We start from the raw sequence: 16,583 nt of genomic DNA on the forward strand, positions 1-16,583 counted from the left end.
TCAAGGGCTGCCCCCGCTGGCCTGGAGCCTGCTCCGCTCCCGGGGCAGGAGTTCAGCCTGCAGCTGCACCGGGCTCATCCCCACGCAGGTGAGGCTGCGTGACCCAGTGCGCTGCTCGGTCTCTAAGGACGCGCTCTCGCTGGCCGTGTTGTTGGCCAGGGCCCACCCCGCGCTCCCAAAGCGGCCGGGGTTAGTTTAAGGGCCGAGGCGGCACCCACGGAAAGTACCGGCAGGGAAACGCCTCGGCACTAGCCCCGCGACAGGCCCCCTGCAGGACGCGGACCCATTCCGCTCCAGGGCGCCCCGTGCGCAGCGGCGCCGGGCGCGTCCCCGCGGCGGCAGGGGCGGGGCCGGGCGGTTGGTGCGGTTTCCTCTCTCCCCTATAGGTGTTGGCGGCGGCGGTGACGCGCTCGCGCTCGTGGCCGCGCGTACCCCCCTCCCCGGCTGCGCTGGTGGCGGCGGCGGCGGCTCGGCTATGGCGGACCTGAGCGCGGAGCGGCTGTGCTCGCTGCCCGGCAACTGGAGCTACGGGATCAGCCAGGGCGGCCGCCTCTTCTTCATCAAGTGAGTGCGGGGCCGGGCCGGGCGGGGCGCGGGGCGTTGGCGGGGCTGGCGCTGACTGACCCGGTGTCTGTGTCCCCCCCGCAGCGAGGAGGCGAAGAGCACGACCTGGCTGCACCCGCACACCGGAGAGGCCGTGATCACCGGGCACCGCCGCAGCGCAGGTAACGGCCCCGCCCGCCCCCCGCCGGGCAGCGACCGCCTGGGGAGCCGCCGCTGCCTGCGAGTGCAGCCCCCCAGCGCCCTTCCCTCCTGAGCCTTCGCCTCCCCCCTGCCCCAGCCATTTCCTCACCCCCACCCCACCCTTCTCTTCACCCCACACCCGCCGCTGGCACCACCCCCTGGAGCTGCCTCACCCCCCTGCTCTGTTCCCCCCAGGCCCTTTTTTCCCCCCCCCCCCCCTCCCCCCCCCCACCGCTGCCTCCTCCCCCGTCAGAGCCCTCACAGCTGCATCCTCGCCCCCAGACCCACCTAACCTCCCCCCCCCAGCAGCGCTGCTTCCTTGTCCCTCCTTTGGAGACCTTGGCACCTAAAGAGAATTACGATAGGTGTATTAGACATGCCTAGGGAGAGCCCACTAACTATAGTCATCTAGAAACCCCCCCCCCCGCCTTTTTCCAAGCTAGGCTGAGAGCGTGTGCGTGTTTCTAAGTGACAGAGAGTGGCATGGGTAGGAGGAAAAGGGGCTGAAGCATGAGGAGTAATTTGGGGGTGGAATCCGTCTCCTCTGTGGCTGCTGTTTGCTCCTTTCGGGAGAAACAGCAGCAGAAGGAGGTGCTGGAGGAGGATTTTCAGCAGACGCTTTCGGAGACCCAGAGCCGAACTCTCTCTCTGCTGGAACTGTACGCAGGCTGCAAATGCCATTGGGAGGCTGTGTGTGTTTATAAATGCAGTTTTCGTTCGTGTAAACTATGGGGGAGAGAAGAGGAGAATCTGCAACTGAGCAAGTTATTGGAGTATTCCTCTTTCATGTTTGCATTCAAGAGGTTCTTTATTTTAAAATATCACCCAGGATTATTGAAAAACATTGACTGTGCTCCCTCCCTTTCTTCTTTTCCTATGAGTTGGGACCAGTTGGGGGAGTGGGTTTCTTATTTTAAATCTCCCTACACTTTTATCTGCAGTGAATAGTTGTGAGTTATAACCATGAGCCTTTGAAATGCAGGAAGTAGAACCATTGGTTTCATGCTCTTCCCCTGTGTAATTAGCATTCATATTAACTGAGAAATTATCTTAAATCCACTATGAAGGGGTAAAGCGGCATATGTACATGAGGTACATTTGCTGTTGGACATTGCTACTAGTCACACATGAATTCCTTGTTAAATAACTATTAATGGCTCTATTGAATCATTGATGTTTTATCCTAATCACTTAAATGCTTGATTTTTATTTCTACTTTCTTGTTTGCCATTATCCTCTTTTAGAGGAAACAGTTTTGTTATGCAGTGTTCAGGTATTGATCTAACAGGAGAGTTATTGGCAGGTAAACTTAAATTTTCTTTTAACATTAGTGTAAAGTATTTTCTGTGTCATATCATGTACATATGATAACAGATGCAGTATCATGTACAAAACAAACCTCTATCTGTATTTTCCGTTTTAATGTGCATGTGTTCATTCATTTTCCGTATGTAGACAGAATTTTGTAACTTATTTTGGCTGATTTTGGTTTTGTAACCTAAATTGAAGTCTCTGTCTTAAGGAGGGATTGTGACCAAATAACCGATGTACATGTACTTTTGCAAAAAAATAACATCATTCAAATATTTCACACTGTTAGCAGGGGATTGTCTTCTTTAAGAGTTGAGGTAGTATCTACTTTGTGAGAGCACCAGTTATGAGAGACTTGTTCTTTCTCCATGTGATGGCCATTCCTATTTACACTGGAGAGGCATCCTGTTGGTCCATACTTTCCCCTAGTCTTTTATAAAAAGACTCTAGATTTTCTCTCTCTCCTCCCCCCGCAGAGACTGCAATATATCATGGAGTGAAAAAGCAGACTAGAGGGATAAAGAAAACAGACACATTAGACTGGATAGTTTTGTCTTAGCTTTGAAAATGAATTGTTTAAAAAACCCAAAGCATCTTTAAATAGTCTTTATTCCCTTAAGTCCACACAAAATCCCCACCTTTTACAGGCTCGGGGGCAGATATTAAAAGGCATTTAAGCACCTAACATGTAGGTAGAGGGACTTTCAGGTATCTAATACCTTTAAAAATCTGTCCCTCAAGTTATTCTATCAAGATTTTACTTCTCTAGATGGGGCTTCTGCCTTGTTGACTCTTTTGCTTAGGAAAGTGATACTCAACAGAGGGAAAAAATAAGTCACCTCTTTTCCCCCCTAGATGTGAGGTAAATGTATTTTCATGCAGTGTCGAACAGAGTTGTAAGCGCTGCAAGAAAGTTGATGTGTGTGTCTTAGAGTCAGTATTTAGTGATGTACCTATGCTAATATAAAATATTTTCTGTTGTGTATTTTAAGAGGATATCATGCTTGTTAGGGTGCATGTGACTTGTGCGCACTGCAGAAGTTTGTAAATTGATTTGCTTATATCTTTACCTTATCAAGTAATTTGGAACTACTACTTTTTAAGATTAGGCCTGCAACAATTCTAATTATTGTTTAAAGAGAAGGAACACTTCTGGGTTTACATCTGTCCTTACCTGAATTACTACTTCTGAAAATGCTAATCTAATTTCACCATTTATATTGCTTGCACACTACAGGGAATGGTTTAAGCCCAGACAATTTTTTTGTTGACTCTTTTTATATAATCTTTAACAGTTTGAATTTTGTTTCTCTGTGTAGACAAAGGTACATATTGGCCAGGTATGCACATTGCTGTAACTCTGTACTACTAGTCTAGCCTATAAAACTTATGATGTATCACTTCTTGTTTTCTAGACTTACCCACAGGTTGGGAAGAAGCATATACTTTTGAAGGTGCAAGATACTACGTAAAGTGAGTTGAATGATAGTTTGTCAAGATATTAAAATTTGAAATTTCCTAAGTGTGGCTGTATATTATTCGTAGTGAGTACATTTTAAATCAGGATTAAATACAATGCTGTGAATAATCACTTTAAAAGGAGTGTGCACTGTACTATAGCAGAGATCAATTTTATTTAGTTTATTCGACATTGTGACAGTAATGATTTCTTGAACTTAGTGTCTAGATTTTTTTTTTTTTTTTGAGCATTTCAGGTGCAGATGGAAACCATCATATGTTATGATAGCAAGAAATGGCTGGGCAATTCAAGATATAGCCTGAGTGTTTGTCCCTCTTCCCCCCCCCCCCCACTTTTTTTTTTTAAAGTCCAAAGTAGGTGTTAGATCTGTGCAAACTTCTTAAAACCTTTTCAGTGTGAAGTGAACAGAATATTTTACATTGCACCCCCCTCACAACAAAAACAAAAAAACACAACAACCTAAAATATAGAGGAGTGTTTCCTCCTCTTCTGTTCAAGCTTAGGCACTCCAACAAATTGTAAACATCTTCAGACTTATGAAAGCACTTCTTAGTATGCTGTGGTCTCATATACGTTCCTTACTTGCATTAGTAATGTATAAATGGGACAACTCTTATGAGTAAGCACCACTAATGTAAGAATGGTAGGCTACTGCCCATTTTTCTACTATTCTTTGCAGTTTTCTGCCATGAATGTTGGGGAAGGTGATATTTAAGTTGTGCCAGATGGCAAGTGATGGGTACAATATAAATGCTTGTATTGATTTGACCCACTGTATACATCTTTTAGAACCGATTTTGAGTTTTCTGATTTTGATTGTAATACCAAAACTTGCAATTGAAATCTGTATCAACCTATATTAAAAGGCCTAATTGTTGATGGACTGTGACTTGTATTTCTAAGCAGCTTGATTGTCAATATTAAAATCTTCTTTCCAAAGGCTACTCTACTATAATGCATTCATGCAACTTTAGGTAGAAATGCTATAAAATGACGTGATAAAGAAATAAAATGTTTAAAATTGCTCTGAACTGTGTCAGGAACCTGCTAATTAAGAACCATGCTGTTCATAGTGAGAAGCACATTTTTGCAAATGTTCAGACTTACAGCTCTTGTGGCACAGGATGTTGTTAGAAATGTTATCCGAAGTACACATTGCTGATAGTACTTCCAACACCAAACAGTTAAATATTATACTTACTGCATCTCTGAGAACATATGCTTCATTTTACTGCAATGTGCTTGACATGTTATAGCAGTATAGTAGTGTATCAGCTTGTACTTTAAAATGTGAGGGATGAAGAATGATGTTCTTGGCTTTAGTTTGTGTTCATTGTTTGTAAATGGAATATTTGAGGCTATTTACACTTTTACACTACAATTTTCCTACCATTCAGCTCCACCAGCGTTAGCAACTATGAGTAGTAGAGTAGACAGGGTACCTTAACCAGTCTTGTCTAACTTGTGCAGTGCAAGTCTGGATATGTTATAATGTGGCTGTCTGAGCCCAAACTATACTTGTGCTCCCACAATTGGTGGAGAATAGGGGTTGTTAGGTGGGGAAGGGAGGTGCTAGTATGGACAAGATCATAATGTGAGGCAGTTTTCACTGTAACACTGCTCATGTGAATATTTTATGTGGATACATTGTTTTGATACTCTAAAATGAACTAATCATCTTAATGACTATTTAACACTTAGAACAATAGTAGAAAATAAAATATTAGAATCTTGTGAATTATTATTAAATAAGAAAATAGGAAAAAGACAATTTATTCCACCTTTGTTCCCAGTTAAAGGTTGTAAAAGAGAAGATGATTCTAAGTTATATTTAAACAGGGAGTAGATGGAAGTTAGTGGAAGCTCTGTGTTGGTGTTTTTAGCCATGCACTTGTGTAAATTTTCTCTATGGTATGCTATAATGTATTCCAAGAGAAAATAGGTGAAAATATTATTTCTGTGTTAGGAAACTTGAATGTAACTTTTGAAATGTGATTTCAAATATAGTGGTTGAGTTAGAACAGAGGTGGGCAAACTTTTTGGCCTGAGGGCCACGGTTCCCCATTCCCGGCCAATGGGAGCTGTGGGGGATGGTGCCTGCAGGCAAGGGCAGCGCACGGAGCCTTCTCGCCCGCCCACAGGGGCTGCAGGGATGTGGTGCCGGCCGCTTCTAGAGTGGCATGGGGCCAGGGCAGGCAGGGAGCCTGCCTGAGCCCCGCTGCGCCACGGGCTGGATTGAAAGCCTTATGATGAGCCGAATCAAGCCGTAGTTTGCCCTCCCCTGCGTTAGAATATTGAATGAATTTTTTTGGAAATACTGTGTAATCAAATTGAGGTAATATAGAGGAGAATACGCATCAAGCAAATCTTAACTACGTGCTTTAGGACTGGCATTAAACAAATGTCTCAGATTACATTCTGTATTGAAATGTGATTATTCAAAGAACATTTTTTGTTGGGGTGCATATTTTCATTTTCAGAATTAGTAAAGTTTGTTCCATTTCTATTTTAGATTTTCTGCTTGGCTTTGGATCTATGCTAATTTTAAAGAACAGATAGGTAAATAGAGTTCTGTTTGCTCTGGGTAATGAGGTTCTGTCTGAAGAATTTGAATAAGATTTATTTAATGAGTTGGGAGTAGGACTTTGAACTGTCTTGCAATTTGGGTTAGTAGAAGAAATCTAATACTGAAACTAAGTAGCATGGTAGAGGTAGAGGCTGTCTCTTTTTACTGTGGAATGTCAATGGCCAGAGCTCATTGCTAACTGAAAATAATGTTTTTCCAATCTCTTAAGTATTTTATTAGTCTACTTCATTTATCAGTTTGTTGTGTACTTCACTTATTTAGAACAGCTATCGTGGCACTCCACGAGTGTGTTGAATCACATGTCTTTTTCATGCATGTATTCTTTTTTCCTGAATAGACTTTACGTACTTATGTACATAAAAGTTGTAAAATTAGATATGTATGCAGTCAGCTCTGCTTCCTAGTTAAAGAAAACTGAACTGTTAAGTAATTATGAAGTGAGACATGGCTTGCATGTAAACTACAGTTTGCCTTATTCTTTTTAGTAATTGTACACTTCTCTCTGAAAAACACTTTCACATGTAACAATTGTTTGTAGAATTAATACTTCCAACTATAACTTGGATTTCATTTAAATTATCTCACTTGTTAGGTAAATACTTTCACATGGTATGTTCAAACAAGTTAAGATTAAGCTAGTATGGAGAAATTTAATTTGCATAAATGAGCTCAAATTGTGGCAGTGAGTGCCATAAAATACCAGTAAATTTAGGGATGGGGAAGCAAAATTATTGATTGAGCTAGTTGTATATCTTTGTTAAGAGCTGATTACAGCGCTGGAAAGTGAAATGTTCTAGAATAGGTAGTGGCAGTGCAAGCTTAGATATTACAATGCTCATACAGATAACTGCCAATATGCCTCGATATTCCAAAACAAAATAAGGTTTACTTTTAGGGATGCAAGGGATGTTCAGTCTGTCTCAATTCATTCTTGATTGTGTGCTGCTGAGACATCTATCTATACCAATTTGGGTAGTGTAAGGTGTCAGTCTTCCCTTGCTGAGAAATGCAGGTGCCTGTACGTTAGAATTTGATCTGAGTCTGCTAACTTATTTTATATGACCTCCAATTCCTCCAAATACCATCAAATGTGACTTCCAGAGAGAATAAAACTTGAGTTTCCTTTAAAATCTGAGAGGCTTGCAAAAATTCCAGAATTTCATCAGAAAGTTTTTTTTATCTCACTCTTGGACTTGAGTGTTAGATGTCTTAAGATTTGAGATTCGGCATATTGCAGAAACATTAAAGTTTTGGTGTTAAGCTACAGAAGTGCATATTATGTGTAATGCTTCAGGGATGGTAAACTGCATGGGTCTGTGCTAAGAGTTGCGTTGCTGCAGTAATCCCAGTAGCTGAAATCATAGGGTAGGTAAGTGCTGAGGACTTGTCTACACTTTTATAGCACTTCAGTGTAAGCACTACCTATGCCAACAGGAGGGATTCTCCCATTGCCATAGGTAATCTATGTCCATGAGAGGTAGCAGCTAGGTTGACAGAAGAATTCTTACATCAGACCTAGCACTGTCTACCGGGACTTAAGGCAGCTTAACTGTGCTGCTCAAGGGTGTGGATTTTTCACACTCCTGAGTGTACTTATGCAGAGCTAATTTTCTAGTGTAGACCAGGCCTGAGTTTTCATAGACTTCTAAGTAAACACCATTAAGATGAGTGAGAATTTTAGTGATGGTAGAATAGTATGGCTTGTAGACTCACAAGACAACAGTGCATTAGTTTCTGTTACCACTGCTATAATTGCAGATGAAAACTCTGTGATGCAGCTGGACCTTTGATAGTTGCAACCGGTTAGAACTTGCCTGAACTACACCTCTACCCTGATATAACGTGACTCGATATAACACTAATTCGGATATAACACGGTAAAGGGGGGGCTGCGCACTCCGGCGGATCAAAGCAAGTTCGATATAACACGGTTTCACCTATAACACGGTAAGGTTTTTTGGCTTCTGAGGACAGCATTATATCTGGGTAGAGGTGTATTTTCTTTGACCTTGTCTAAACACAGACATGCACTGGTTCAAGAATAGTGCTTTTTAAAAAAAGGTTTAGTTAAACCAGAGCAGAAATCCTGTGTGGGTATACTTAAACTGATTTTAAATCTCATTTATATAATTTAGCTTGCATTGGTAAGTACATCTCTGTAAGCAAAGTTTAAAATCAGTTTAACAATGTGCACACAAGGCTTTGCACTAGTTTAACTAAACTGTTTTTTAAAGAAACCTCTTTAGGCAAACTGGTGCAAGCTTCATGTAGACAGGGCCTTAAATTTGCCTGTCTTTTCTGTAACCCTCCTGCAGTTCTAGCGGCAATAGACTGGGTGGGAGCACTAGTATGCACTAAATCAGGGATTCTCAACCTTTTTCTCTCTGAGGCCCCCCTCAATGTGCTATAAAAACTCCAGGTCCAGCGGTGGATGGCTTAGGGCAGGGGCCTTGGGCATAGGCGTAGTTTGACTTCTATTTTGGGGGTGGGGGGCAGGGGCCAGCAGTCCAGGGAGGGAGTGCCACTTCCACCTTATCAGGCCATCTGCCTGTCTGGATTGGGGGGGGGAGGGGAGGGGAGGGTGGGCTGCAACCAAAAATTGTAACTCAAAGATGGGGAGCTTAGCTAGAAAAGTTTGAAAACAGCTTAGGGTGCAGGGTGGAGGTGGCTAGGGGTTGTGTGAGGGCAGGGGGTTAGCTCCGGGCGCAGGGAGGGGGTAGGGGCTGTGTGCGCACAAGGGGTAGCTCAAGGTGGGGAGAAGGTAGCTGGGGGTATGTGCATACAGGGTGGCTGTGGGTGCAGGGAGGGGGTGGATGTTACTGTGTGCGGGCAGAGGGGTAGTAGCTCAGGGTGTAGGGAGAGGGGTACTAGGGGCTGTGTGCTTGGAGGGCTCCCCTGCGGTCCCTGTTCCCGGAGGGGTCTGCCAGCCACGGAACCGGGTCTTCCAACCTGGGTGGAAAGGGGGCTGGGGCTGAGGAGCAGCTACAACCCAGCGCACCAGCAGGAGAGGGAGGAGGGAATGCTGCGGCTGCCTGCTCCATGGCACCTGCAAGAGCAGCAGCTGCCCCGCACTGCTTGGTGTAACAGCAAAAACAGCAGCCAGCACATTTTCCCACCAATAGCAGTTACCTGCTGAGCCTGCTCAGTTCGGGTGAGCATGCTCAGTACAACCTAGATAGGAAGTTCTGCCAGGGAGCTGTTTGCCACTACATTGACTCTGGCTTCCCGCCTCCAACCTGGCCAGGGGGTGGGGGGGAAGGTGTGGCGCTGCCCCTGGGACTGCCGTGCTCTTGTGCTGTAGTTTTTTTTGGGGGGGGCAGTGTCCTCTATGCCCCCAACTCTGCCCATGGGCTCATGGCTTTTACCCCACAGGGAGCAGCAGGGCTCAGGGCTTCAGCCCTGTGCCTCCTGGCTTGAACCCCGCAGGGGGCGCTAGAGCTTGGGGTCTGGATTTCAGCCACGGGGCCCTGTGGATCCCTTGAAAGGGCTCGTGGAGCCCCAGGGGGCCGCGGACCACGGTTTGAGAACCGCTGCATTAAGTGGTAAGGGTGCATCGCACAACTTGGAGCTCAATGTGACTTGTAAGGAATTGCTCTAATTAAGCAATTAATGGCCAATCACTGATTTGACTGCATTGGTGTTTACCCCGGTGTAGATAGGCAAGATATTATAATCCCAAGTTGGACAGAGAAGTTGTACCAGTGCAAACTGAAACATGTAGAGATTTTGCATGTCTGTGCTTAGGGTTTGTACCATACAGGTACATTGGTGGGTACAATCCCCAGAGTAGATGGATACTAAAATTCAGAAGGATAAGGGACTATAAGTAAAAAGGATTGTCCTGTATGAAGCCTAGTCTGCTCTTAAAAATTGGATCCATTTAGTTACATTACTCAGGGCTGTGAAAAATTTCACGCCCCGAGCACTATACTTTAGGTCAGGGATCGGCAACCTTTGTCACGTGGCCTGCCAGGGTAAGCCCCCTGGCAGGCTGGGCTGGTTTGTTTACCTGCTGCGTCCGCAGGTTTGGCTGATTGCAACTCCCACTGGCCGGGGTTCACCACTTCAGGCCAATGGGGGATTCGGGAAGTGGCACGGGCTGAGGGATGTGTTGGGGGGGAAATGGAAGAAGGCTCAGGGCTATATGGTTTGACAGGGAAGTTTTAAAATTAAAACAGAAACTGTGCTAGTTTGTAACTGATGGAGCTTACTACTGTTCCCCTTCCTGTCCCAGCTTCGCTTTGCTTCTTAAGTTCAGTCTCTGTCTACATTGTGACAATTAGCCATGTTAATTAGAACACTTCAGTTAATGAGACCATGCTACCCGTGTGTGTACAATATCTAGTGTATTACGGTCTAGATTGGTGGCCTTGACCACTACTAAATATATTAAAAAAACAAACTACCCAACAATTAATATTCAAACATACCTCAGAGATATTCCTTGGTTCTTTCTCTAGTGGGTGGAGTAATGAACATGAAAATCAAGAAAATAGTTGTACTCTGGCCTTCGCTATACTTGTGAGTTACAGCGCTGTAAAGCTGCCCACAGCGCTGTAACTCACTGACCGGTTACACTGGCAAGGTACGTACAGCACTGTATCTCCCTGGATACACTGCTGCAGGTCCTCCACGTCCCCGAGAAGCATAAGAGATACAGCGGAGTGGCTACGACTCTCCCCTGTGAGTGTGTACCAGGAATCAACCTGCAGCGCTGTACTGATCACCTTGTCAAGTGGCCAAAATCCTCTCCATTGTTGTGACTGGCTGCAGGAATGTGGAAGTGCCGGTTTCAAAGCTCGTACCACAGAGAAAAAGCACACAGTTTGCGGTTTGCTTTGACTGAGTGAATGAATGAGCAGGGGGACGGAACTTGCAAAACAGAGTGCTGACACACTCCAAAAAGCACACTCTCTCTCTCCACACTCTGTCACACTCAACCCCCTTCCCCCTCTCCCCCATTTTGAAAAGCACATTGCAGCCACATGAATGCTGGGATAGCTGCCCATAATGCACCGCTCCCAGCACAGCTGCAAACGTTGCAATTGTGGCCACGCCACTGCGCTGGCAGCTGTCAGTGTGGACAGACTGCAGCGCTTTCTCTACTCAGCTGTACGAAGACAGGTTTACCTCACAGCGCTGTACAGCTGTAAGTGTAGCCAAGCCCCCTATGTACACTGTGTGACGTAAAATGTCTTATTCATAGTAAGGATTGCCTTGAAAATTATATGAAGAAAATAAACTAAATACCTGCTGCTATTTCTTATTTGCGTGTAAAAATGCAGTATTCAGTATAATCACATGTGCTGTAAAAGCTAAACTTCTCTCTATAGCATATTAAATTCACTGTCTTCTTAATATGAGATTAAAATTAAATTAAATTAATTGAGAAGATGCTTAAGATACTGAAGGCTGCATTCTATTAGCCAATTAATAATCTCATTTAATCAAGTTTAAATGGCTCAGTAGTTTTTGTAAACGGTGATACTTCAGTCTCAACCTCAGTCTTAGCTGTTTTTGAATTGGTAATGAGGAGGGTGAATATGCTTTGTTTTCAGGTGCCCTTTTTGTTTTGGTATTACATCTAAAAGGAGGATAAACAGTGAAGCAAATACTGATCATAACTTTGTGTGGGTGGCTAGTGCAGTTGTTATGACCACAGTGATGCATTGATTTTTCCATTAGAAAAATATAAATCTGGACTAATTTGCACACCAGTATTTCTGTTGAAGACCGAGAACAGGAAACTAAAAGGGAAGAAAAACCTCTTTGGTGCTTAACTAGTATTGTCAACTTTTTCCCTAGTTTTCCAGTCAGTTCTTTCAGGACCTTTCTTCCCCTTTTCCCCCAGCCTCCATGCCTCTCTGGAAATCTCGGTAAATTTTTCTTACTGAAATGAAGTACTAAAAGAGCTGAATTGGCAGTCCAGAAACTTTGGAATGTTTTAGAGTAGAAAAATATTTGATGTAGTTACTCTTCAGTGAAAACTTTTCAGATCCAAATGTTAGCCTTCATCCGAATGCACACTTTAAATTTTTCACTTTAAAAGCATTTATTGCTTTCTAATCTGAGTGTTATGTTTATTTATTGCATTGGGTCAGAAACCAGAATCTGTCCTGGTGCTGTGATAAGCCTGCTTTTCCTGCATGTGTTCTACAGTGTGTTAGCTCTTGTTATAATGAATTAATGTCCGTTATACCAGAGGCACAGTTTGGTTCAGGCTAAACTGCCGCGTCTGTCTGTGTGAGCACCAGTGAAATACAGGGATAGTACCTAGCTGGAAAATGAGCCCCCAAACCCTAGCTGTTGAGATTCCTGCCACGGTGCTGTCTGTATGTGATTATCTGTTGTTGTGTTTTTTGTATCCTTTGTCAAGTAAGTGTCTAAGTTTGAATATTGTTTGCTCTTCTTCCCTCACTGTCTCCTTCAGAAAGGAGGTGAGGGGGGATGGGGGGAAGAAACAGCGTATTCTCACTCTCCACCCCAAAGAGTTGGAGGGAAGGTGGTGATGAGGTGCAAAGGCACTAGTTATTTGTGGACTGGGGGAAGGAAGCACTGCATCAGTTCAAATCTGTGAGGTTATCTTTGATACCTAAAAAATGAAAGTTTAGATTAATAGAAAATTGAAAGCTTAAACACCCCAACCAAATTGCCAGGGAAGACTTGCCAATAGGAGTAGGTCAGTAGATTTTTTTTTTCCAAGCCCTTTTAAAATATTGCTCTATTATGTTGTGAACCCAACCAGTATTGGCTTAAGTGCAGGAGAACCGGGAAATTAAATCATTGTCCACTTTTAAAGTGAGTGAAATGCAAAAAAAAAAAAGCAAACTACAGTGTAAATGTACATTTACTTCAAAAATAACATTTATTTCAGTTAGCATACGCATATTTCAATGTTTGTACATTGTTCTTTAGGGATCAAGGTAGTTAAGTCGACTTACATTATATGAATTTTGTTTTTGAATCTGAGTGTACTGAGCAGTTTTTCCTTTGTAATATCTTAACATCAGGGTATCACAAGGATAATTTAAAAATATATGTAACTCAAGCAAATGCTAGCTAGCACAAATCCCTACAAATAAGATGTCTTTAGATTGTGTTAAACCTACATCCTTTGGGCATATAAAATTGTCCAAGTGTTCCATTCAAACCCAGGAAGTCCCTTACTGGAAAAAGGATAATTTTTAAAACAAGATTTTGAAAACTTGTATGGCAAACATCCATTTTTAGTAATGGTAAAGGAGTTTGTGAAAAAAAGTTCCAAAATACTTATGATTAAAGATACTTTAGTCACTCTTTATATGGATTATTTTGTCTAGAACTACTTGAGGATTATTGGTAGGCAGAGATACTTTATCCAGCAATCCACCCTTAATAAGTTAGCTTATTGCAGAATCCATTTACTACCAGAGTTAGCAGAAAGAAGCACTTAATGACTATAATTTTGTATGTTAGCTGAAAACATTGCAGTATGTCAAACAGCACAGGAAATATCTTGATATTCAAAGATATTTGAATATCAAATAACCAAGAAAAATATTCAATAAATATTTTGATTTAAAATACCATCTTCAAAACCTTTTGAGTAAATAATTTTAAAGCAGAAATATTCATTTAAGATTTTCTTGTATGCTTTGCCATGTATTTGACTAAGTAGAACCACTAAAAATTGTGCTGTATTTCTTGCACAATCAGAACATAATTTCTGATACTTTAGCTGGTAGTTCAACCCAGATGAAACATTATTCTGTAGCTCATCTTGTTGCAAATATTTTTTGTCCATAGATTTTTACATGTATTAAATGCAGTATGGGTCCAGGAATTTTTATTTGTTTAAAATGGTCTTGGAGAATAGAATGTCTTTCTGAACGTATTCATAAAAAAAAAAAAAGTAGCAACTAACTTTCCTGTGCATCTGATTTAGAGGAAGAAAGTGTATAGACCAAAGTATAATGCAATACATTATATACCAGAGGTAGTCGATAGGCGGACCATGGGGCAAATCTTGATCGCCAGATGCTTTTGAACGGATTGCAAAAGCTTTTTATTTACTCGTGTTTTTTATATTTTCTCTGGAATCTGGACCTTGACTATACATTGACAAAGAAATTTGGATCTTGACAAAAATAGATTACCCCTGTTATATATGAAACACCAAGCAGTGTTGTTTTTAAAATCCATTAACTTAAAAAATGAAGAAGGGTCTGTTGTGGTTAAGATAGATGTGGTTTTTTTTTTTTTTTTTTTTTTTTCCGGGTAGCGAGGCCCAAAACTAATGTTTGTTGCTGTTAGTTTTGCTGACATTTAAAAATTTATTTTAGGAGAAGTTATAAAGAGAGAGAGAGAGAGATAATACAGTTCCACTAAACACTAAAATTTCTTGGTTCTGACCCTTAGTGGAGACAGATACGGAAGGTAGTTATAGAGAACCACCAACAAAAATATATATTTGAGCCATCATTTTCATAATTCAGAATAAGTTTAATAGCTTTCTTAACAGCATAAAGATAAAATAGGTTAAATGCATATATAACTTTTTTTTTTATGGTAAACATCCAATAGGGAAAAAATTCATTAGCCTCCATATTACCTTCTAACCTGATTTGAGAAGCAGTTCTTACAGAAACTGATGAAGATTCTAACTATGTCCAATTATCTATACTTGAATTATTAATTGATCAGTGTTTGAGAAAATGAACATGTTTTTACACTGAATGTTCAGAGAGGATTTGGCATTCAAATTAGAATCCTCTTGTTTATATGATAGAAATAACTGTTCAAAAGGCTTGTTGAATCAAATATCTAAGAATATTTTCTTAGTGTCATAATTAACTATTGTATTCAATATCTACATTACAAAATCCAGCCTTGACAATGGGAAAAAACGTAATTAAAATTTGTACCTGTAGAGATTTGAACTGGTTTGGAGTCTTATAAACTTAAGCTAGTTGTCTAAGGCACTACTACCACTTTTACAAAATTTAACACTTACCTCAACTTTCTTTTTCAAGGTTCTGTTTTATCCAACTATCTCTAACTTCTCCTGTTTCCTCCTTCATTGAATTTCAAGGACAAGATGTGACCAAAGAAATGTTACGTGGTTGATCCACTTAAGGCAGTACCGGTTTCTTGAGATGATGGTCCATTATACATAAAACTGACTTGCCATTGATCTTCCTGTCTTCTTCTGCCATAATGCATAAAACCCAGGAAAAAGCGTATGATTGACCCTTCTTGCTTAGCAGTCCTGGCACAGACTCTCTCTCTCTCTCTCTCATTCCCCCCCCCCCCCCCCGAGAGAAAATGTTCCTTTACCTCTGCTTCAGACTGTCTGAGTACAGAATTAGGCTGGCAGCTCAGAACCACAGAGGTTCCACTGCAAAGTGGCTGTGGTGCTCAGACAGGGAGGCTACTCTGCCATGTAACCTAGCTGAGAAAAGGTGACCAGATCTTCTCCTTCAGTCTCATCCTTTTATGCTGTTCTTGTATTCAGCAAATCTAATATTTAATTGAAGGGATTTCAGGAAATTTAAAACAAACTCTTCAGCAAATTTTACATTTTCTTACAATGTTTGCAACCCAAAGATTGCAAAATATTGAATGTATTTAGAGAATCAGCAGATGAAACTGACCAGAAACAAAAATGAATTCTGTATTGTGTTCAGCTTGGACAATAATACCAGATAGTGAACAAACAGCTTAAAAAGTGAAAAATGCAGTAGACTTGAAATTTTCAGTTTTAATAGTATCTGGCATTAGGAGTACTGCAGGTAAAATGACTTATTTCTGTCCGATTAGTCCTCTGGTACCTGTGCATCCTTTCATTTCCAGCAGTGGTTTAGTGCTGTGCTGGGAGAACATGTATTAAGAGGTGTTGAACTGTCTCATATGAACATTGTTGTGTATCTTTTTTCACCAACCCCCAAATTACATGGAATTGGGTGGTATAATTTTATGCATTGTAACTTAACCTGAGGTCTCTTCCAACCCTGATATTCTGTGATGCTATGAATCACTGTTTAAAATCAGAACAAAAATTAGTCTTTCATACCCTATAGGAAAAAAATAGTGAAGGTTTCCAGATGGTGTCCTTGAGTCCCATATCTTGGAAACCTCCTGAGCAGTAAACTAGAGTTTCCAGTTGCTTTGTTGGCAATAAAAAAAAATTAGGGTGAGATCCAACATATTTCAGGTGAGTGTCAGACCTGTCTAACTAGAAATGCAAGCTTTCCAATGCCTTTGAGCATTCCCATTGTGCTTTGGACAACAAAAAGTCCTCCTGGATTAAAACACTAGTACTTTCCACCGCCCTTTGAATTTCTGGTTTGGGTCCTTAGTTTTGGTCGCTGCAAATAAATTCATGCTGATGAGCTCACAATTTAGAATTGCAGCTGGAAAAGAATTCTTTTGTGATTTTATAGGCAGGAGTTTTTGTTCATCACAAGAATTTTGTGAACAGTA

At 41.8% G+C, this 16,583-nt stretch overlaps 1 protein-coding gene across 14 annotated transcripts in view; it reads left to right on the forward strand.

Moving 5' to 3' along the window:
* Window positions 1–417: 417 nt before the first annotated feature.
* The window catches only part of PLEKHA5 (pleckstrin homology domain containing A5), a 264,911-nt gene continuing 248,745 nt past the window's right edge, over window positions 418–16,583 (forward strand). For 13 of the 14 annotated variants that reach the window (XM_034782050.1, XM_034782059.1, XM_034782085.1 and 10 more), the window contains exons 1-3: window positions 418–564; window positions 649–725; window positions 3,471–3,528. In XM_034782050.1, coding sequence (XP_034637941.1) covers window positions 476–564; window positions 649–725; window positions 3,471–3,528 — 224 coding nt within the window. In that variant the 5' untranslated portion in view covers window positions 418–475. The remainder of the gene's footprint in view (window positions 565–648; window positions 726–3,470; window positions 3,529–16,583) is intronic. The other variant, XM_034782128.1, reaches the window with a different exon arrangement.

The sequence above is a fragment of the Trachemys scripta genome, chromosome 1, assembly GCF_013100865.1.
Source record: "Trachemys scripta elegans isolate TJP31775 chromosome 1, CAS_Tse_1.0, whole genome shotgun sequence".
Taxonomy (NCBI): Eukaryota; Metazoa; Chordata; order Testudines; family Emydidae; genus Trachemys; species Trachemys scripta.